This window comes from Girardinichthys multiradiatus, chromosome 18, assembly GCF_021462225.1.
Source record: "Girardinichthys multiradiatus isolate DD_20200921_A chromosome 18, DD_fGirMul_XY1, whole genome shotgun sequence".
In the NCBI taxonomy this organism is placed as follows: Eukaryota; Metazoa; Chordata; class Actinopteri; order Cyprinodontiformes; family Goodeidae; genus Girardinichthys; species Girardinichthys multiradiatus.
Genome location: NC_061810.1, coordinates 17955553 through 17978063, shown reverse-complemented (window position 1 = coordinate 17978063; position 22511 = coordinate 17955553). Strand labels below are relative to the sequence as shown.

Sequence of the window (22511 nt, the reverse complement as noted above, 5' to 3'; positions counted from 1 at the left end):
TCATTAGTTAACCCTAAAAGCATTAATGTCAACCCTTATGAGGCCAATGATTTTTTTTTTTTTTTACCGGAAATGTGCACTTTATGACTAAAATAGAATTTTTTGTATATATTGAAAAAGGTTCAGCTACAGATTACATATGTGCAGGTTTAAACCTTTTCACCTTTTGTTACATTATAATCTCAAACGTCAATTAATGTATTTGGATTTTATATGATAGACCAACAAAAAGTAGCAGTACCAGTAGTGGCGTTTCAATTCAGTCTTCTTTAACCAGATACCCCTAAATTACATTTTTTTCCACAGACAAATGGAGCTGCATGTATTTAACCAACAACCACAGGCAAAATTACTGTACAAATTAATGCACCATTTTGTATGTACATCTTTTTTTTAATTTTTTTTTTAATTTACTTGAAACACTAAATCAGTATTTTAAATTACTGGTACACGCATTTTCCAAACAATGTACTTTGACAAACAAACTTGTCGCACAGCGCTAACTGAATCCATCAAATGACAGTCAAATATTGACCAAAGAAATGTTTTGAGTCATCCAATAAAAACAAAGTATTAACTACGTCAAAGTGGCCCCCAAAAAAGCAGCAAAAACAGCAAAAAATAAAAATAAAAAATGTAGACGATTAAAACAATTAAACCATGAAATGTGCAATGGTTGCCTTACTGTTGCATAAACTGAGATTTTACTTCTGATCACCTATAGTGGAAAAGAGTCAAATCAAAGTTCCACAACAGCTGAGCAACTGCTTCTTGAAAGTCCTGAGGCATAGATAGGAACCATAAACACTGGCTCAGCAAATGGTTTGTTCTGTTCCTGGACAGTAGTCCGATTTGGTAGTGATATGTTCATCCACCTCTGGTAGGTGCCCACTTTCATTCATCATAATGAAGAGAGGAAAGGAACTTGTCCACATCCAAATCGTGGGGGAAACAGTCAATGAGTTTCTTTCTTTCCTGAAAGAAAAAAAATCACCACATCAGCATTATGCAAGAAAATATTATACCATTCATCATTTGTCACTTAATGGAGGGATACGAAGTATTTTTCATCAAATAAAAATGCTGTTACACAATATACAAAAAACCCGAAGGAAAATGTAAAACTTATGCTGAGAAACTGATTTTGTGGTCCTGTCATTTAGACAATGCACATCACATGATAAAATCAAGGGGGACATCTAGGAGGAACATACTGACCTGGTACAGTCAAAGTACACTGAACAATCTACAAGGGGACTAAAACAAGCAAAAAGATACACTCAAACCAACAAGTAAATGGTGCCTTGCAAAACTACTTATAAGTTTTCTACATTTTTTCACATTACGACCAATAACTAGTAAAATATGACAGACCAGCACACAGTAGTAAATAATTGTGAAATAGAACAAACATGAAATTTTTTATGTTTAACAAATAAAACTCTGAAGTGTGAGCTATCCATTAGTAATCAGTTCCCTTTCGTCTAAGACCCTAAAAGAAAACCCAGTGCAACCGACTGCCTATGTGTAATTTAACTTCAGATGTTCTGTGAGGGCCTCAGAGATGTGGTGGAGCGATAATGTAGAACACAGCAAAAATGTAGAAGATGGTGCTCTGGTTGATGGGACCAAAACACGGCCTTTTTTTGGCCTATGTGCAAAATGCAGTGAAACATGGTAAAGGCAGCATTATGCCTTGGGGATGGTTTTCTCATGAGGAACAAGGAGGCTGGTTAGAGTTGATGGATCAGAATTCATGTTGCTTGAAGTCCAATGTGAAGTTTCTCACAGTCAGTCAAGATTTGGGGTGAAATGTCATCTACTGGGGTTGGTCCACTGTGTTTTCTAAAGTCCACAGTCAACGCAGCCATCTGCCAGGAAATTGTATAGCACTACATGCATCCTTCAGCTGAAAAACTTTATGGAGATGCTGATTTCATTTTCCAGAAGGACTTGGCCCATGCACAGACTGCAAAAGGTACCGAAAGCTGGTTCCATGTTACTGTGGATTTGATTGGTCATCAAACTGGCCCGACCGGAACCACATAGAGAATCTATGTGGTATTGTCAAGAGGAAGATGCGAGACACCAGAATCAACAATGCAGATGACCTGAAGGCAGAAATCAAAGCAACCAGGGCTTCAATAACACCTTAGCAGAACCACAGGCCGATCGCCTCCATCCCACGCTGCATTGATGGATTGATTTATGCAAAAGGAGCCCCAACCAAGTATGAAGTGCATAGAAATGAAAATACTTTTCAGAAGGCTGGCATTTCTGTTTAAAATATCCTTTTTTTTAAATTGATCTCATGTAATATCCTAATTTTCTGAGACACAAGAGTTGTGGATTTTCAATGCCTGTAAGCCATTATCAACAAAATTATTAGAAATATAAGCTTGAAATATTTCCCTTTATGTGAAATAAATCTAAATGAGTTTCACTTTGCAAAATGAGTGACAAAACATATTGAACTTTTTCACAATATTGAACTTTTTTAGATGTACCTGTTCAGTTGAATACCTTTCAAATACATAGGTATTAAATGACTTACTTTGTCTTTCTTGCTGTTGGGAGATCGTTTACGTTCTCTCTTGGCGGGAGGGCTCTCTGTGACCGGGGACTGCTTGCGCTTTGTACTTTTGGAACTCGCTGGAGACTTTTCTCCCACCTCCTCCTGGCGCAGGCTGTCTTTAAGCGGAGTGCCTGTCCTGGCAATGGCAGCACGAGAAAGAATCATGAGGGTGTGTGCAGCCATGTTAATGCTGTTTTCACTCCCAGCTTCGCTGGCAGGGCTGCAGGTTGGCCCATCTGGGGTGTTGGAAGGCAAGAGCTGCTTTGGAGTCCCCTCTGCATTTTTAGCGTTTTTCTGACCGGAAGGAGTCCTGTGACAATCAGTAGGTGCTTCATGGGTACGGTCAGCCCCAGAGAGACTAAGGTCTGACCTGCCAACTCCAGCCTTTCTGACTGGAGTGGAGGGAGAGCTGAGAACTTGAAGGTCTTGCAGAATTTCAGCAGCGTGTTTGGCCAGAGAACTAGTTTTTGATGCAGCCTTTGTAGGCTTGGTCTGTGTGACAGATGGAGGGCTAAAGTCTCTTGATGCTGAGGATGAAGGTGTTGTTGACTGCTGTTTTCTATCTTGCAAGCTACCTTTCATTTCATTCTCCTTGTTTGCTCTGACATTTGGAATCTCCTGAGAGGAAGTCCTCTTCTCCGTTCGTCCCTCCCATGATTTCAATGAAGCCTCTTCTCCAGCCTCTTTCCCGCTGACCTCCTCATTGTCCTTCCTGGTTCCTGATCTGAATAAAGAATCAGATGACAGCGACCTGGAGCTAGAAGCATCTGTAGCTTTTGATTCATCATCATTAGGTAATCCGTCTAAATATTTTGACACCTCCCTTGATTGTGACTTCTCAGCTTCAGGCAATGAAGCCCTGTTAGTACTTGCGTTTTGAGGCTCCTGGTCATGAATGATATGAATCTGTTTCCGAGGCGTCTTTTTGACAGAATCTTTCTGCTGCGTTTGTAAAATAGCAGCTTCTTTCAGTAGGTTAACTCCACCCTGAGGGTCTGCTGAACATCTCACAGTCTCAACCCTCCTCTTAGGTTTGCTGCCACCTAAGATAGCAGGTTTTCTTCGACAGACTCCTCGTCTGTTATCGCTCTCTGTCTGCTGGATGTGTTGTGATGTGTTTGATGCAGCAGGTGTTGGAGTCCCAGTTGTTCTGGGAGTCTGGGATTGAACCTCCGATGCTGAAGAGTCAAAAGATAAAATCCTCCTATGACTGGATCTTTTAGCTGTATCCTTCTGGCCTGAAGGTTCAGGCTGAACAACTGCGGCGGTCACACTTTTCTCAGTTCCTAGAATTCAGATAAAATACACAGAGACGAGGGACATGGCAATGAAACATTAGAACTGAAGGCATTCTTTGCCCAATCTTGCAGAAAGCATGAAGCTTACCTGATTTTGTACACTGTTTAGGTGCCATCGTTGTGGGCTTGGGTTTGATTTTATCTGCTGGCTGTGCAGGTTTGGGGTTTGTTCTATCAACAAGCTGTAAACATATGATTGTAAGTAGTAATATTCTTAATGTGGATCGAGAATAACCCAAATATTCTAGTTTCACAAAGAAAATCTGATGAAGTCATTAAAAAAAGAAATAACAGAAAAATGATTAAAAAAGAATAAATAAATAAATCCATGTTACCTGATTGGAAACAACTTGGATGTTTCCCATTGTGTTCGGCCCCAAAACAGAAGCAGGAAGTACCACAGGCTTTACAGGTGATGGTAAGATAAGTGCTGGCCCTGCGCAGAAACAACAAGGATTCAGCTTTTTAACTAAAACAATCAAGAAAGAGGAGTCTGCAACCTGTGGTAGGAACTTCTAATAACCTGGGCCAATAAGCGTATAGAACTGAGCTGTAAAAACATCCATCCATCTTTATATTCTATAAACAAGAAAATGTTTTCATTCTTTCACTGTAAAAGTTGGAATCTTTTTAAATTAAAAACAAAAACATTAAAAAAAAAGAAATTCCATTGCGTTTATGTTTCCGCTTTTTCAACATTCAGCAAATTTGAGTCCAAAAAGATTTTTTTGTTCAGTTTTACCTTCTGCATGTTTTCACAAATCATAAACCTGGCTTGTTAGCCTCGACTCTGCGGTGTGGTCAACGGCTATGTTCACCACTGTGTTGGTATCTAACCACAGATTCTTTAAATCACAGTTTGTCGTTGGTTATACCTTCATGTTATTGGCAAAGGTTAAAAGCAATTTGACTGTCATCTAACCAAGAAACTGGAAACGTTTAAAAAGAAACTACAAAGAAAAAAAAACCAGATTCAGTTTAAAACGCTGATCTGAGAGGGTCTGAAGACCAAAAAAGGGGCAAAATTGTCCTGATATTTGAATGTTCAGTAATCTGTTGGTTTTGCCAATAATAAACCGAAACAACCAACAACTTAAAAGAAATCTTAAGTTGTGTTGTTGCAAATAGGAGACATAGTAAATAATCTATATAGAATCAATATAAAATGCTCTGAAATCAAAACAAAATGAAAGAGTCAAGTTGTAATAAAGCAAAGGAAAGAAAAAGGAGAATCGTAACACAAGTCAACGTCAAACGCCTCCAATGTATCAGAAATTCATGTTTAAACTTTTATGTTTTTGATAATGGAACAAGGAATTGTGTATTTTCTTCTGTACATGTCTAGGCTTCAGATAAGCAACTTCAAAACTTTTCCAATGTTGCACAAGGAGGCTGCAGTCCATAAAAATATGTAACATACACCAGAGTTTCTACTGCTCTAAAGCCCATGTAGACACACGCTTCTCTGTCTTACCTGTGGGGTAGCTTGGTATGGTCACTCCATGCTGGTTGGTGGGTAAAGGCTGTCCGTTTGGGACTCCAGCAGGAACCAGCACTGGCCTGGCTTGAACATCTGGAGCTGGGGCCACAAAGAAATAGCTGGCAGCAGGTCCTTGGAGGCTGGGGTTGGTGGTGTCCACAGGGAGTTGAATTATGTATCTCTGTTGAGCCTGGGACGCTCCACTCATTGTGGATGTGTTTACTCCTCCTGCTTTGCAGACGAGAGGGCTAGCGCATCCCTCTGACCTTTGTAAGCCACTCACTGCCTGTGCCGCTTCATCGCAGTTGGCCTTTGGAGTAGCAGGACATCCAGGTGATTTTGCTGGTGAGGAAAGGTAGATGGTGGGTATCTTGTCTCCAGAAATACTCGAAACCGCCTGATTTAAGGCTGCGTCTCTGGAAGGATCCCCGACCTGGTTGTCACTTAAGATGATCTTTAAAGACACGATGTTGCTCGGTTCCCCAGCCTTGCATGGGGTAGCAGGGATGGTGGCAGCGGAAGGACTGTGCGTTGCTGTGACTGGAACACAAGAAGAGGAGGAGGATGCAGGTGAGGTAGCTGTTGCAGCGGGAGCTCCAGATGTGGATGAGGCAGAAACAGGAGTGGAAGCAGCTGCAGAAACACATGTTGGGGAAGCAGATGGAGGCAATGCCAGACTGTCTCCACCAGAAAACACATCAGGCTGGCTGGCAGTCATTCCAGCAGCGTTGTTAATCTGAACTTCCTCGGAGGACAGAAGCTCACGGTGACCACTAACAGCTGCTGGGGGAGTTGTATCAGTTTGCTTGTTCGATCTTTTTGCCTGTTGATGCTCATGGTTTTTGTGAACATCTGAGGTGGATCTCTCTTCACCAAGAGGAGCTGGGTCTATCGATGGAGGACCCGTGTCTGATTTAGAGAGCGCAACTGGAGTGGCCATGTTTTCCTTTGAGGGAGTTTCCTGAGTGGGTAAACTGTCGAGAGGAGGGGGCGGTGTATTCAGTGGCTCATCTATATCCATTTGTGTGAGAGAGCCACTGTTACTTGAAGGCGAGGGTTTTTCTTTTCTGGTGGAGCCCCCTGCAGCAGATGAGGTGCCTCTCTGCTCTCCATGACTTACCAACAGTCTGGCTGAGCTGTTCTCAATCCTGGATGCTCTGTTGCTCGAGTCCAAAATAGTTTTTCTTAACAAGGTGGGCATGGTAGGCTTTCTGGTTTTACGCTCTTGCCCAAGTCTCCCCTTCAGCATCCCTGGTAATACATCTAAAGCATCTGGTTCCCTTTGAGCAGGACCTGAAAAATAAAACAACCCAAACCTGATCCATGTTCTCGTTATTGTGCTTTTATAGGACATCCAAATAAAGTAAATAAACAAGAACAACAAAAACCCAAATGGGCATACTTAAAAGAAGCCTGATCAGGCATGCCTATCTATTCATAAGGATGTGCAATAAAACGGCAAAACAAATAGAAACAAATTTCACTATGACATGTTCTACAGGAGACAAACTAAAGTGAGTTGGACTGATTTTACAGAAAGGTTTGGCTAGCAGCTCTCAAGGTTGGTGTCAGAATTCCTCTTGTAAGCCTCAAAAAGGGACAAATTAATGTTATCCCATAAAATACCAAGTGCCTATAAATGAAAACACAGTGGAGAGTTAAAGTCACAGGTATTGCAGTTACTTAAAGTTTGTGAACAGCTCTGTGCAACAATAGGAATATCTCAATGGCAGAACTGCTGAAAAATGTGTGCAGGCAGAACTGCAGCCAATCTTTCAGATTCTACTTCAAGCAAAAACTTATGAATATGGATACGCAGAGTTTTTGACCCACATCTTATATGATCGGTGTTGAAAGAGACTGAACGAATACCTGGATCAGTACTTTGAAGGACCTGGACAGTAGATGAGGGTCCGCTTGGCTCATTTCCTTCTGCAATACAAGTATTCCCATCATCCTCTGCATCTGCGTCAGCATTTTTACTTTTATCTGTAAAAAATGTTTTACAATTTTCAACATATGCATTTAAGAACTCTCTTTTACATAAAAAAAAAACCCAACAACAATGTCGCTGATAGTTACGGTAATCAAAGAGGTCAAAGAGGGCCTGAAAAGCCGGGTCGGATTCTGTCTGCTCCAAAATATCATGGATGGCGTCGTCACTCATGTGGATTTCTTCCTGAAAACCATGATATCATGCAGAAACATAATCAAGACAACACGAACTTAGGATTCTTTTCTAGAAACAAAAAAACAAACATTTGATTTTTTTTTTTTTAGCACCTCTAATCCCAGAATCTCATCTATAGACTGGTCTGGCTCCACTGCGCTTGAAGAAGTCTTGAATGTTTGGGGTACTGCATCACTGACATCAGGAATAAAAAAAAGACATGGCTAGTCCAGTCATGTTATGTTCAGGTTGCTTACTACATGTTCTCATCACCATCGGCTTTGGACACATGCTAAACACAGGTTCTCGACTCACTTGGCCAGGATTTTGTTGATGTTTTCAGCAAGCTTCTCCTGCAGTGACCTGTCCCCCAATATCTTGTCGCGAGCATTTTGTATCACGAGTTGCTGCGAAGGTTTAGATGTTTAGAAAAGTTAGACGGCGTGTGTCTTTGAAACCTTTAGGAGCGCTCAAAGCATGTCGTTTCAAATGGGGCTGCGCTATGCTGGGAAAAGATGCCATCGTTTTATATGATACAGAAAACAGCTCAAATATCTCAAAGGTGTTGTGTCCAGGGTTCCCACACGTGTTTTATGAGTTTTTACTCATTTATGTTGATTTTAAAATATAAAATACAAATTCACTAGGAATTCATCGCAGATATTTCTACAGTGGCTAGGCTTTATGTAGGACTAAAGGAAGGAAGCGAGGACACAAGTAAAGAAGAAAGGAAGGACAGGATGAAACAAAGAAGGACACAAGGAATGAATGGAGGGAGGGAGGTAGGGAGGAAGGAATACAGGGTAGGGCATAAGAGAGAAAGGAAAGAAGGAAGGAAGGACAGGACTAAGCGGCTACAGAAGAAAGCACAGAAGGAATGAGGACAGCAAGGAAGGACACAACAAAGAAAGAAAATGTAATAAAGAAAGACACCAAGAATGGGAGAAGGAAGGATGGACATAAGGAAGAAAGGAAAGGAAGTTCAAAAACATTTAGTCAATGTAACAGAGGGTAGTCTGAAAATCCATTTTTTCCAATTCCTTTTGTTTTCCATGCTTATCCACACTTGAAAAATATTAAAATATGCTCAAATTCCAGACTTTTACAGATACTTCCAGAGTAGGAACTCTCTGTGTAACAGACTTCAAGTTTACCATCTGAAAATGCCTTGGCTACAAAAAACAAGGAAGCGCAATGAGTGAAGATGCACGAGTGAACGCTGTTATTTACTGTTTAAAACTATGCATTTGTAAAAAGAAAAAGAACAAAAAAAGAGAGAAAAAGACAAACAAGGTGCCAAACATAAACTCACTGGAAAGTTCTCATTGACAACTTCCTCCGGCTGCGCGTCTGCACTCAGACTACTGGCAGGCAAGGGAGATTTACTGGGACCACCTGACCCAGTCAGACCACTTCTCTTCCTGGGAGTGTCCCTGAATGTAGAAGATTATAGTTATAGCCAAGGTTATAGTGTAGCTCACTACCTAGACATAATGAAGAGATTATCAGTTATTTTTCTGCCAGTGCATTTCTCACAGAAAACACAGAACGCTGACGGTACGGGTCAATCAAACCTTCTAACCAGCAGATAACTGGTCCTATAACTACTAACTAGGGCAGCAAGATGTTCGGAAACATGCCATATGCGACAATGTTGGTAAAAACTGCTATAACGATATGACTTGTGAATATTTCAGTGTTAATGTGTGCATTTGTTGGTAACGTAGCCCTAATACCAGCTCTGAACCAGTAACATATACTACTTCCACACTTTGGTTGATTTTTGGATCATGATAGGGAAAAAAAAACACAAAAAACAAAACACACCACATAGTAACTTTTGTGACCACAGCCTATTTCAAAGTATTCAAAGTTATGGGGAATTTATTTCTTGCATTCCTCAGAGACAAAAAAACCCCAAAATCAACAACATGGAATTTCAGAACTTTGCCAGAACATTTCTGCAGCTAGTGTAGGTTAGCAAGACAATAAAAAAGGCCTTTAGCAGTCGCTCAATAAATCTTCGTCTGCAACTGGATTTTGAAATTAACATTTTACATTCTTACCATTTCCTTCGACCAGGAGAAATTGGGCCTGAAGTGAGCCGATGCTCTGAAACAATGACTTGTACAGGGGAATCTCCTATGAAATATATTAAAAGAACAACATCTGAAAAGAGCTACTGATGCAACAACAAAAACACGAGCTAACATAGCATTACCCAAACAAACAAAGTATCATACTGACGGGGTGTATTTAGTAATCGACTGTCATCATGAACTGGGTGCTGTGTCCCGCTGCTGGGTGGTGGCCGGCTCAGAGGGTCGGTGTAGCTCACAGGGGTGGAGTGGCACAGCATGCTGTGGGAGGTGTGCGCAGGGCTGATGAAGGAACTGCTTTCAGAAACAGAGGATGATGCCACTGTCAGGACCTGCCGTCGAGCCATGTTCGCCAACCCGACGCGTGAACGTGCTGCAACGGACAGAGGCTGGTGAATACGTGGACAGTGCAGAAAATGCTGTATTACAGCCGTGATGTTTGAAACTGTTGAGACTGTTTGGTCAATGCATGCTAACACACTCTTTACTGTTAACTCTGAAGATTCAACACTCAAACTTGAAAACACACTGCTTATAAATGCAAAAACACACCTTGTGCCCCCCCAAAAACAGCTGGGAAATGGGCAGAAGACCATACATTAGTCTCTCATTAAAACCTCAATACACCTTGACACCAATAACTGATCCATGTTTACTCTGTATTATTTACTGTTACAAAGATATAATCTGATTATTAAAACTTACTCCTCTGACTTGCAGATATAGCAGGAGAATTTTGCAAAGACCTGGGGAAAAAAAAAAAACCCCATGAATATTAGATCAACAAAGATAATCCCAAAACATTAACAGACTTAAATGTTTCCACTTGTCAATCATTACTTGATTTGTTTGAGGGTAAAATCCAGCTTTTTCCACAATGACGTCATCACAAGAGGGACCTCATGTCCAGACTCTGTTGGTAAACAACAACAACACAGTTATTGCCATCTGGTAACAGAGAAAACTTCCATATAAGCATTTTGTTTTTAAACCTGAAAGCCACTTTTACCTTTCGCTTTCGCAGCCACGTACTCATTTAGGATGGCTGTCAGCCCCTTCCCGAAAATAGACTACGCATGCGTGAGAGAAGAGTTAGCAAATATCTTAGCATGACAAACATTTAACAATTAAAGACAGAATCCGCCTTCAGACTCACAAAAACACAGGCAGGGATCGTCCCGTCCCCCGTGGTGTGCTCGGCGTACTCCTTCAGGTTTGGGCTCTCATGGATGAAGGCTTGGCTTGTAGCTGACAGCCCCTCTTCCTGGAGGTACCCTGCATGAAACAAGGGAGGCAGGCATCAACAAACTCTCACTCATGGAGGGGAAAAAGTGTGACACAATAACGCCGCTCTCTTCCCACTTCATTAAGGCTGCTAGCTAAAGCTACAGCAGCTGTAGCTTTGTTGTGTCCAGCTTACCCAAAACAAGCCGAGCGACGTCAGAAGGGAGTAACATGACAGCTGTGGGTGTGATAAAATAAAATAAAGAGCGAATAAACAGCTACATATTCGACCAAATGTTAATAAAAGTCGTCACATAATCCGAGATTAGAAGACGTCATTGGTGTTATTATGAAGGCGAGATCCTGACAACTGCTGCTTTCTCAAACGGCGGGGAACTCAAGCACCCGGAAGTAGAAAGTTAACCTACTGTTTGGATTTCTGGTATTTGTAGTCCATTCTGAAGCTGTAAACTTCAAAGTATTCGGTAATGTGCTACATGAACATACATACACCTGATGTGCTTGAACTTAATATAAGAGTCAAACCAATAAGATAGCTGTTTTGTACTCAAATCAATCGTTATTTTGTCTTTTTTTTACGTTGACAACGAAGGAGTTGGACTCATTTCCCTTTTGGTTACGACCAGGAAGTGAAAGGAGCTTCACAGCATTTATCCTGGGGCGGGAATATGCCTTGCGTGACTTGCGTGAGTGTGGATGAGTTGTGGATGCACGTCAAGAAGGCATAGTAGTTTTAGAATGAAGTGTAAAACCTCATCTATCTTCTGCACCTGATCGAGTAACAGCTTGAGGACTACAGTCGGTGCAGACCAGGGAGGTCAGTGAGCATGCAGAGAGAGTGAAAGTTTAAAATGGAGCTCCGTAAATCCACTTCAGAGTTTGTTTCGATTGTCGTTTGTCTCCATGCATCAGATTGCGTGTGCAGATTTTTTTTTATTGGCATAATGCGTATTTAAACCTTTATATATATATATATATTACAAGTAATTTAGAGAGGACTGTTGTTTGCCTGCTAAAAGATTGATTTAGATTGCCCATCTCTGACGGTGATAGTTTCCACTTAAAAGCCCACAGCAGATTACTCCCATTTCACCACAGATCTGCTGTGAATTTGTGGCTTCCTAGTGACAGATCGGAAGTGCTCATCCTCTGTACTTATAACTCCTCTGTATATTTTGTTTGTCATTTACCTGCACAGGAAGTTGTGCTCAACTTATTGTCTATGGTCTATTTAAAATTAATAATAAACATCTCATACATTCTGAGTGATTTTATCCAGATCAACAGTTTAATAAAATTGAATCCTATGTGACTTTTTTGCCTTTTTCATGCGGCGCTCCCATTTAAAGCAACTATTCTGCCCTTCTAATCAAGTGGGAATGCCACAGGGATATCAGCTTCCCTGTCTTCCTTTACACTTTCCCCTTGAGCCAATCATAAGAGTTTAAGACCCCGGGACTCCTGACCTTTCAGTTGGTGATGATGTTTTCGTTACGTTGTTACAGAGCACAGGCTGATCTGTAGTTTGCAATGATACATGCTTAGCCTCTCTGGTTCCCCCTCTTCTCTGTTTCTATGGAAACAGGCCATCCTTCAGTTGCAGCAACATGCTCGGGTGTGGTTTGTTTTCCATAGTAGAGGTGGAGCCTTGGATCTGTAGTATATTAGTAGTAAGGGTGTTGGTCCCTACAGGTACAGCAGTCTATAAACCGATGCCACAATGAGTCTGGTTCTTCATGATCTCCTGGCCTGCTGCAGAGGCTTGGAAAGTGACAAGGCTACAGAAAGGAAGGTAAACAAACTTGAAAAAAAACTATGAAAACTAATTAACTAATTAGATTTTTTTTTTTTTTTGCAACAGCATCAGCTAATTTGTCACTTATTTTGTTACCTCCGTTGTGGAACTAGAAAGAAACTGAACGCTTCAGAAGACTCATTCGATCTGAAGAGGTCATTCAAGAATTGGATCGTAACTCTGGGACTAAAGCTAATAGCTCCAATCAGCTCACATGGGATGCTGTTTTCAGGTAAATCTCTACAGAAAATTGGGTATCTATGATGGATTGTTTCTTAGTACTGGGATGTTTTTTTTTTTTTTTGCACGCTGTTAAACTTTAGTCCTGTTTTGCTTTCAATACTCTCCTAAGACACTCGAATCACATTATCAAATCATCTTTCTACTTCTATCATCTTTTTACTTTTTCCTTCAGCTACATTTCTTAATCTACTCTAGGGAAATACTTTGTAAAATTAAGACTCATTGTTGTTTTGCTCAATCCAGTTTATTTTTCTCATTAGATTCCTGCAGCGTTTTATCCAGAAGGAGACTGAGAGCCTGCAGTCGAGCAAATCCAATGTCACAGCGACTACATTGGCCACGCGGCAGAAAAAGATGGCCGAAACGTGCAGCTTGGTCAAATTCTTCATTCGCCATGCAAACAAACGTAAGGGCAAAGTCTTCAGCTTGTCCGTTTGTAGTTTAAAATTAAACGAGCTTAGATACAATGGTCTTCATGGAAAGTATTTGAGGCATACATAAAAACAAAATTTTATTACGTAACCTAGCTTCCAAACCTTCTACCACTTTTTATTTTATCATGTTACAACCACAAACTTTAATGTATTTCATTCAAGCATGTCCAAATTGGATTTATGTCTTGACTTTGGCTGGACCGTTCTAACACATGACAATGATTTGATCGAAATGACTCCATTGCACCGTTGTGTGTACGTTTAAAGTCGTTCTGCTGAAAGGGGAACCTCTGCCTCAGTCTAAAGCCTTTTGAAAGCCTCTAAGAAGTTTCACTACAGGGTGCAACGGAGTTAGTTTTCTGCCACACATGTTAGCATGTAGGCCAAAAAGTTGAGTGTTATTTAAAGCAGGCATCGATTTCCTTTTGACTTGTGTGCTACTCTCTGTTGGTCTAACTCTTAAAACCTCAATAAAAACATTGAAGTCAAAAGCGACAAACTGTCAAAACATTCCAGGGGAGTAAATACTTTGGCAAGGCACTGTAAAACTAAAATCTTTGAAGATGCAATATGGACTGCAGTTCAGGGTCTCCTTTGGTTGCAGGTGGGCCTCGTCTAAAACGCAGCGATCTGCTGAGACACGTGATAGAGGTGCTGCAGAGTTCATTTTGCTGCTCAGCGTATGGAGAGAATTACAGCAGCCTCCTTTTAAAGGACATCCTCTCTGTCCGAAAGTACTGGTGCGACATCTCTCGGCAGGAGTGGCAGAGTAAGTGGCTTATTGATCTTATTCTGACGGGCCTTATTAAGAAGTGGGACCGGTTCCTTCTTAAGACATCAAGGTCAGCAAGGTTTTTAGCACCGCAGAGCTGCTTCACTTTTCACCAAATGTGTATGAAAAATGTGAGAAATCCCAGAACCCTGTCAAAATGTAAAGATTATCGATACTGCTTGAATCATGCAAGCATCATCTTAAAATGAAGAAAAACTCTAAACCTGATCACTCCAAAGATAGTTTCTGTTGACCTTATAAAATACACAGCAAATTTCAATTCATTTGCCAATACAAAATGTAAAACTTCTGCAGTAATCTCATACAGTGCACTGAGCACACATCTGTCCCATGCATTCATATTCACTTCCAAACCTCCTTCATAAAATGTTAGGAGTTGTAGGCTTAGAAATTTCATGCTTACAATTAAACCTTTTCACAAATCTCAAATACAAACATCCAGTATAGTCCATATGTGTTTTTGGCTCTCAGTGGATCCGCGGGTATGAATAAAGTCCTAAAACTCATCCTCTTCACACTAAGCCATATAGTTGAGAAAAATATTCATACCACTGGCAGATTTTGATTTAAAACTTTTTTTTTCCAACCAAGAAGTTTGTTTCTCATGGGAATATGTCAACATACAGGTCCTTCTCAAAATATTAGCATATTGTGATAAAGTTCATTATTTTCCATAATGTAATGATGAAAATGTAACATTCATATATTTTAGATTCATTGCACACTAACTGAAATATTTCAGGTCTTTTATTGTCTTAATACGGATGATTTTGGCATACAGCTCATGAAAACCCAAAATTTCTATCTCACAAAATTAGCATATTTCATCCGACCAATAAAAGAAAAGTGTTTTTAATACAAAAAACGTCAACCTTCAAATAATCATGTACAGTTATGCACTCAATACTTGGTCAGGAATCCTTTGGCAGAAATGACTGCTTCAATGCGGCGTGGCATGGAGGCAATCAGCCTGTGGCACTGCTGAGGTCTTATGGAGGCCCAGGATGCTTCGATAGCGGCCTTTAGCTCATCCAGAGTGTTGGGTCTTGAGTCTCTCAACGTTCTCTTCACAATATCCCACAGATTCTCTATGGGGTTCAGGTCAGGAGAGTTGGCAGGCCAATTGAGCACAGTGATACCATGGTCAGTAAACCATTTACCAGTGGTTTTGGCACTGTGAGCAGGTGCCAGGTCGTGCTGAAAAATGAAATCTTCCTCTCCAGAAAGCTTTTCAGCAGATGGAAGCATGAAGTGCTCCAAAATCTCCTGATAGCTAGCTGCATTGACCCTGCCCTTGATAAAACACAGTGGACCAACACCAGCAGCTGACACGGCAACCCAGACCATTACTGACTGTGGGTACTTGACACTGGACTTCTGGCATTTTGGCATTTCCTTCTCCCCAGTCTTCCTCCAGACTCTGGCACCTTGATTTCCGAATGACATGCAGAATTTGCTTTCATCCAAAAAAAGTACTTTGGACCACTGAGCAACAGTCCAGTGCTGCTTCTCTGTAGCCCAGGTCAGGCGCTTCTGCCGCTGTTTCTGGTTCAAAAGTGGCTTGACCTGGGGAATGCGGCACCTGTAGCCCATTTCCTGCACACGCCTGTGCACGGTGGTTCTGGATGTTTCTACTCCAGACTCAGTCCACTGCTTCCGCAGGTCCCCCAAGGTCTGGAATCGGCCCTTCTCCACAGTCTTCCTCAGGGTCCGGTCACCTCTTCTTGTTGTGCAGCGTTTTCTGCCACACTTTTTCCTTCCCACAGACTTCCCACTGAGGTGCCTTGATACAGCACTCTGGGAACAGCCTATTCGTTCAGAAATGTCTTTCTGTGTCTTACCCTCTTGCTTGAGGGTGTCAATAGTGGCCTTCTGGACAGCAGTCAGGTCGGCAGTCTTAACCATGATTGGGGTTTTGAGTGATGAACCAGGCTGGGAGTTTTAAAGGCCTCAGGAATCTTTTGCAGGTGTTTAGAGTTAACTCGTTGATTCAGATGATTAGGTTCATAGCTCGTTTAGAGACCCTTTTAATGATATGCTAATTTTGTGAGATAGGAATTTTGGGTTTTCATGAGCTTTATGCCACAATCATCCGTATTAAGACAATAAAAGACCTGAAATATTTCAGTTAGTGTGCAATGAATCTAAAATATATGAATGTTAAATTTTCATCATGACATTATGAAAAATAATGAACTTTATCACAATATGCTAATATTTTGAGAAGGACCTGTATAATAAGACAATGTAAGAGGAGTATCAATGTAGAAAAAAAAATCTATTATTATTTACATTTAATTAAAAAAAATACAATATCGAAAATGATTTATACCCTTCTCAACAATCAATAGAAAATTCCTTTGTGGCCTTACAGCATTCAAAGCCTGCTTATAATTGCTGACCAGCTTTTTGGATGTTTCCTCTGGTATTTTGACCATTTGTCTTTGGTGATGAGCTCTAAGTCTTTGAGGCTGGAAGACCTCCCCACCTTCATCCTAATCTGAGTATTTAAAAATGCTTCCAGTGCAAAGGACCATGTTGGTAAAATCCAAAGATTACTTTTACCCTAAATTTGCCGGGGGTATGAATAATTTCTGGCTTAACTTACATATAGTTTAAAATGAATACACACAGATAGCTCTATAAGTGTAGAAACTAACATATCTGTGAGCCTGAATCTGAAAAGTCTGCATCTGAAGTAGTTTTTGTTTAGTTTGTGGTTTTTGTAAAGTTTCATTATACATCTTATAAAACTTAGAAATATTTTTTTTGTTTGACCTCTGAGGCTCCAAATCAGTAAATTTGCCAAAATGGTTACTTTTAACTCTAGTGTGACTATAACAGAGGCGGATCACCTCACTGGATCCACAGAACTGATCTGAGAGCAGTTTAATGTTAACACATAATGTACCCTGGATATGTTGAATCAGCTTCCTGGTGTGGACCCCAAGTTGTCATCAGTTATCTTTTTTTCAGTGTTAAACATTGATTGAAAAGGATGGTGTATTTGTGTTCTTACTTTTTTAAAAGGTCTTTTGGAGTTGTATTGCGGCTTGTTCAGCTCTTCCTTCAAATCCATCAACCGTGTGCTGCTGAGCAGAGTCATCTACGCAGTGGTGAAGGGCTGCTGCACACAGGCCGAGGGATTCAATGACTCTTTGTTCAGCTTCTTCTCTAAAGCAATGCTTAACGCAAGGTAAAAACTGCCTGATACATACGTTTTAGTTATGTTCTGTTGTAAACTGTGATTGTACCGGTGCTAAACCTCACGCACATGTTTCCTGTCAGGCAGGAGAAACACCACAGTGTCCTGGAGCATCTCGTCTCTGCTCTGAACATCTTCCTGAGATCTGCCGCCATGAACTGTCGGATGAGAGTTTGCCGTCTCGGTGAGGAGCTTCTTCCCTCTTTACTGAACGTCTGGGCGGGCATGAGGCCGAGTGCGAACCTTAAGGAGGAGATCGTGGAGTTCTTCAACCTGCAGCTCCGTGTCCACCATCCGAAGGGAGCCAAGACACAAGACGCAGGTTCAGTGATGTTTCATTTTAAAAGGAAAAAGATTCTTCCAGAGGAGTTGAAACTTTAGCCGCAAGGTTCAGTGTGCTACACGTGGTTTTCCCGTTGTCCTTTTATTTCAATTGATCTTTATAGATACAGTTGCACCCTTTAGGCAAGTGTATTTATAAAGCATCATTCACACAAGAGGTATTTCAAAGTGTTTTACAGGAAAATAAAAGGAATACAGGTAAAGGAAATTACATAAAACAAGAAAAACATTAAAAGAATCATAGCAAACATTAAGCATCTCAAAGTGGCTCTATGTACACTGAGGGGTCTACATAATTCATACGTGATTGGTGGAAATGCATTTAAGCCTACAACATTCAGTGATTTATAGACTAATAATAAAATTTTAAAAGCTGTGCTTTTCAGAACAGGCAGCCAGTGTGCTGGTTTTAGGACCAGTTTGACATGGTCCTTTTACCTAGTTTTGGTCAGGACTCTGACTGCAGCATTTTGGTTGAGCTTCTTTTTTGCAGAAACTAGTAAACACACCACTACAATAATCTAATCTGCAGAAAATTGAATTAAAGCATGACCCATTTTTTCTGTGTCCTGTTTTGAATCATTTTATTCTGACAATTTTGTGAACATGGTTTTAGGCTGATTAACTTGTAGACTTTCAGTGAATTGTAACATAAAAAATGGTCTTGGCTTATAGCAACACTTAGGTTTCTTGTATGAGCTATGGTATTTAGCCTGTATTAATTGAGCTGAGTGCTCACTTCTAATCTTACATTTCTGACCCCAAAACAATAACCATAACGATAACATTAAGCTGGAGGAAATTCTAACCCATCCGTTCACTTATATTTTGAACATACTGACTTAGTGACTGTAGTAGACTATGGTTTTGTGGTGAAATATGAATTTGTGCATCATCAGCAAACACGTGGTCAAAGATGTTGTAGTACTCCATAACTTGAGCCAAGAAATAGATTTAACATTCATAAAGATGTTGAATAAGACTGACCCCAAAACATAGCCTTGATGAACTCCACATGTGATCTTTGACACAAATTATTCCTGATCTATGAAGTGACATCTGATCAAGAAAATGTCTCAAGAAAACTAGTTGAGAGTTATGGGGTAAAACAATGTAATTCTGAGTTATGTCCAGGTAAAGTTTTCTGTCAATAAAATATGGGATGCACTGTAATTTACAAACTATTTCAGCTAATTTTTGGTCATTTTTTAAAAGTTGTAATGTAGTAAAATACAGGGTTATAACTAGATGTGAGCAGGATTGAATCCATTTGTTGGACCTGATACTAAACTCCTTCATAGACTGGATATTTGTCTGACACAATGGATCCATTCACCAGTCACTATAGTCTTTAGTTGCTTCAGGGGACATTTTTTGGTCTGAACATAATCTGAGAGAAGATAAAAAAAGGATTCATAGTTAGAAAATAAAATATACATAGTCTTTTTATAATCTGTATACAGGAAATCTATACCTGGCATGAAACATGTAGGATTTAGAAATGTTGACAGCCTGTTGGAAGACATGAATATTTATATAATGGAAAATACACAGAGAAATTGCTCCTTAAGTTGTAGCCCCTTTAACATCATAGTTGTATAATAAACGTGAAACCACAAACCCCCCCAATTACAGATCGCTTTGTCCTTCCACATCATAACAAGATTTTATCCTGTGTCACAAGTGTGTGAGCTTTCAGTTCATGTTGCTACAATTGCAGAATAAAAGGGGCAGGGCTTATAATTTGAAGCATGTAAAGCTCCTAGGGTGCAGCTCTATGTTGCGATTGTAATGCACGCTGTTCATATCCAGCAGAAAGCCCACTTGAAATCACAGTTGCCGGGTGATTCTGTCAGTGAATGTAAAGGCTTTCTAGACCTATTTACCAATGCTTGGCATGCCAAAAAATCTGCAGCTTCATTATATGAAGTCAATTACCCCACCTCTTCCTCTCAACAGTTTGTAGTTCAGATGTAGCTGCTCTGTAGCAGAAGAATTTCTGCATCTTATCGACAGATGTTTTATATGTTTTAAGTCTGATATCAGGATTAGTTTGGAGCATTGTTTATAAAACCAATTTATCAAAAACAATACCCTGACTCTGAAATTTGCATTAAAATTATGTTTTACAGTACCGGAAATGTGATTAAAAAGAATTTCCAATTGTCAGTCATCACACAACCCTAAATGATGGGTAATCTTTGTTTTTTTGGTTTTTTTAGGTGCTCATGCAGAGCAGTGGACCAGATGGGGCAGTCTGCTGTACAGCCTGTACGACACTTTGGTCAGAGAGATCAGCCACATTGGCAGCAGGGGGAAGTACGTCACAGGGACCAGACACATAGCTGTGAAAGACAACCTCATTGAACTCACCGCCGACATCTGTCACCTGGTAAGAAACGTCGCTTCCACTCTGCAATCATTTCATCTACGCAATGAGTAAATCAGATTTGGGTTTCAAGTTACAATCCAATATATGTATAGTAAATGTTTTCATTTTGTGTGTTTGTCCCAAAGCTGTTCAGCGATGACAGTGATGCCCATGTGTTGGAGGTCACGCAAGCCTCCCTCAGAAGCACACAGATGGCCAGTCCCACCCAGGGAGCTGCCAGCAAGCGACGGCGCGTTGAAATGGGCTGGGACGTACTCCGTGACCATCTGCAACCCCAGCAGAGTGACTTTGATGTTATACCATGGTATGAAAATCACAAAGCAGTTAATAAAAAATATTTCATATGTAAAATTTCAAACTTATGTTTTCTTTTCTCAGGCTGCAGATTGCTGCAGTGCTTACCTCGAAGTACCCATCCACAGTGCCCGCTAAGGAGCTGGTCCAGCTGCTGTCAGTGTTGTATCAGCTCCTAGCAGAGCAGCAGAGAGGCAACAGGGGGCCATACGTGCTGCGCTGCCTAAGGGAGGTGGCCCACTGCCAGGCCCACATCTCTCAGAGAGCTCAGGTCTACAGGGCAGAGCTGGGCAGGCTCTGGGTTCGGATATGGCCCCATGTGTTGCGTGGGGTCAGTTCGCCTCATACGGAGTCCCTCAGTCTAGACCTGCTGGCCTCCATCGTCCATGGGGGGCTGATCGATATGGACAGGGAGTTTTGGAAACTCTTCCGTCCATCTGCATGCAAACCAACCCAGTGAGTCCCAGTGTTGTTTCTTTGTTTAATACTACAGTTACTCTCGATTTATACCTAATATTTAGATGAGTTTATCTGTACATTTGGCATATCTATATATTTTCTATCTCCTCTTTTTGCAGGAGCTCTGCACTCTGTCTTGCCCAGGCCATGCTGACATGCCCCATCCCAAAGAGTGTTGCATCTAGTTCAGGTTTTGACTTCATGTTAACCCCAGAGGGGACTTCACCTAACCTGAAGGAGAGCCTCATAGCCTGGCTGCTGATGAGTGACCAGAATGATGAGATGGAGGATAGCTGCACACCTCACCCCATTATCTGCAGGTTGCTTTTTTTTATACCCTCTCTTTTTAACATTTAAATAGAGAGTATAGTGCCTTGCAAAAGTGTTTATACCTCTAGAACTTTAATTATTTTGTCATGCTACAACCATAATTTTCTATTTAATGGGGATTTTTATTTAATTTCAGCTCACTCAACTCTAGGTTTAGGGTTTTTGTCCTGTGCTGGAAGGTGAACCTTCCCTCTGGTTTGAAATCTTTTGCAGCCTGTAACACGATTTCCTCCTAGATTATCCTGTTTGCAGCGCCATCCATCCTTCCATCAGCTCTGAGCAGCTACTATGTTCCTGCTAAGAAAGAGTTTTCCCACATCATGATTCTGCCACCCCCATGTGTCACAGTAAGGACAGTGTGGTCATGATGATGTGCAGCGTTAGGTTTTTACCTCAGATGGCGATTTGCATGTACTCCAAAATGACTTTAAACAGAACTTAATTTGGTTTTCTTTTCACTGTCACTTTCTCCTTGCTTCGTTTTCCTAAAAGCCAGATTTGCAGAGTGCACAACCGGTAGCTGTCTTGTCAAGTGATTGCCTAGCCTGAATTGTAGATCTCTGCAACTTCCCCAGAGTTACCACGGGCCTGGTGGCTGCCTCTCTGATTATAATGTTACTCTGCATATTGGCGGATGTGCTTGGCCTTGATCAGTTTGCAGTTGTGCCATATTTAGATGACGCACTGAAGTGGGCATATAAAGCATGGAGCTTTCGACTTGACAATATGTTTGTTAAATAGTTTTATACCCTAACCCTGCTTTAACTTCATGTCTTCATGATGCTTTTTATTAAGTAATGTTCCAACCAATCTATGAGGCCTCTATTTACTAAACAGGTGACCTCTGAAAGCTGCACTGAATTTTATTTAACGAATACCAAAGCTAAATCTTTATAAACTACATTGAGTGGAAGTAACATGAAAAACGTTAAATGGATATTAGTACTTTTGAAAGACACTATGGCTTTTGTTAAGGGCTACTTTAGTTGATTGACTTTTATCACTGTATGTGTTCAGATGTCTTCTGTTCTTGTTTATTTTCTGTGAAATCAATATTTTGTGTTGCATTTTGAAGTATTTATGGGTTTTTGCACTCTTGTTTGCAGAGATTTTCCTCATAATCTTATAGCAAGTATCCTGGTTTCGCTGACCTTCAAAGACACAAGAGTTGGGCTGAAGTTTCTGCTGGGTGCTGAAGGGATAAAAAGGTAAAAAAAAAAAAAAAAAGAGGAGGTCTTAGTTTTATCTTTGTTAAATATACATTGATGTAGTAGATTGGAAGATTGGTAGATTTGTAATCAGTATACAAGCAACCAGTACCTGCCATGAAACTTTACCTCAGTTTAAACCCACTGCT

At 40.7% G+C, this 22511-nt stretch overlaps 2 protein-coding genes across 5 annotated transcripts in view; one reads left to right on the top strand and one right to left on the bottom strand.

The window, feature by feature from the left end:
- Positions 1-385: 385 nt before the first annotated feature.
- On the bottom strand, positions 386-11254 carry npat (nuclear protein, ataxia-telangiectasia locus). Its single transcript, XM_047391230.1, has 17 exons — positions 11043-11254; positions 10779-10897; positions 10632-10692; positions 10463-10535; positions 10328-10368; positions 9771-9995; positions 9590-9665; positions 8836-8956; positions 7839-7930; positions 7637-7718; positions 7436-7532; positions 7226-7342; positions 5348-6646; positions 4209-4309; positions 3962-4055; positions 2555-3861; positions 386-975 (listed from the first exon to the last, which is right to left on the bottom strand). The coding sequence occupies exons 1-17, from the start codon at positions 11077-11079 to the stop codon at positions 895-897; spliced, it is 4023 nt and encodes a 1340-aa protein (XP_047247186.1). The 5' UTR covers positions 11080-11254; the 3' UTR covers positions 386-894.
- Positions 11255-11536: 282 nt separating this feature from the next.
- The window catches only part of atm (ATM serine/threonine kinase), a 38879-nt gene continuing 27904 nt past the window's right edge, over positions 11537-22511 (top strand). For 3 of the 4 annotated variants that reach the window (XR_007042463.1, XM_047392494.1, XM_047392493.1), the window contains exons 1-12: positions 11540-11684; positions 12560-12659; positions 12776-12894; positions 13166-13311; positions 13944-14108; positions 17163-17328; positions 17421-17659; positions 19902-20071; positions 20197-20375; positions 20450-20821; positions 20944-21144; positions 22261-22362. Coding sequence is in view for 3 of the 4 variants with exons in the window: in XM_047392494.1 (XP_047248450.1) it covers positions 12588-12659; positions 12776-12894; positions 13166-13311; positions 13944-14108; positions 17163-17328; positions 17421-17659; positions 19902-20071; positions 20197-20375; positions 20450-20821; positions 20944-21144; positions 22261-22362 (1931 nt within the window). In the remaining variant the exon portion in view is untranslated. Of the gene's footprint in view, positions 11685-12559; positions 12660-12775; positions 12895-13165; positions 13312-13943; positions 14109-17162; positions 17329-17420; positions 17660-19901; positions 20072-20196; positions 20376-20449; positions 20822-20943; positions 21145-22260; positions 22363-22511 lie in introns of all 4 variants that reach the window. The other variant, XM_047392496.1, reaches the window with a different exon arrangement.

Excerpts from the sequence above, each read along its gene's own strand:
- npat (XM_047391230.1), bottom strand. The coding sequence starts at position 11,079 with ATGTTACTCCCTTCTGACGTCGCTCGGCTTGTTTTGG. Across the intron at positions 7,719-7,838 it reads ATCAACAAAATCCTGGCCAA|TGATGCAGTACCCCAAACAT; the intron begins GTGAGTCGAGAA and ends TCCTGATGTCAG. Across the intron at positions 4,056-4,208 it reads TCCAAGTTGTTTCCAATCAG|CTTGTTGATAGAACAAACCC; the intron begins GTAACATGGATT and ends ATATGTTTACAG.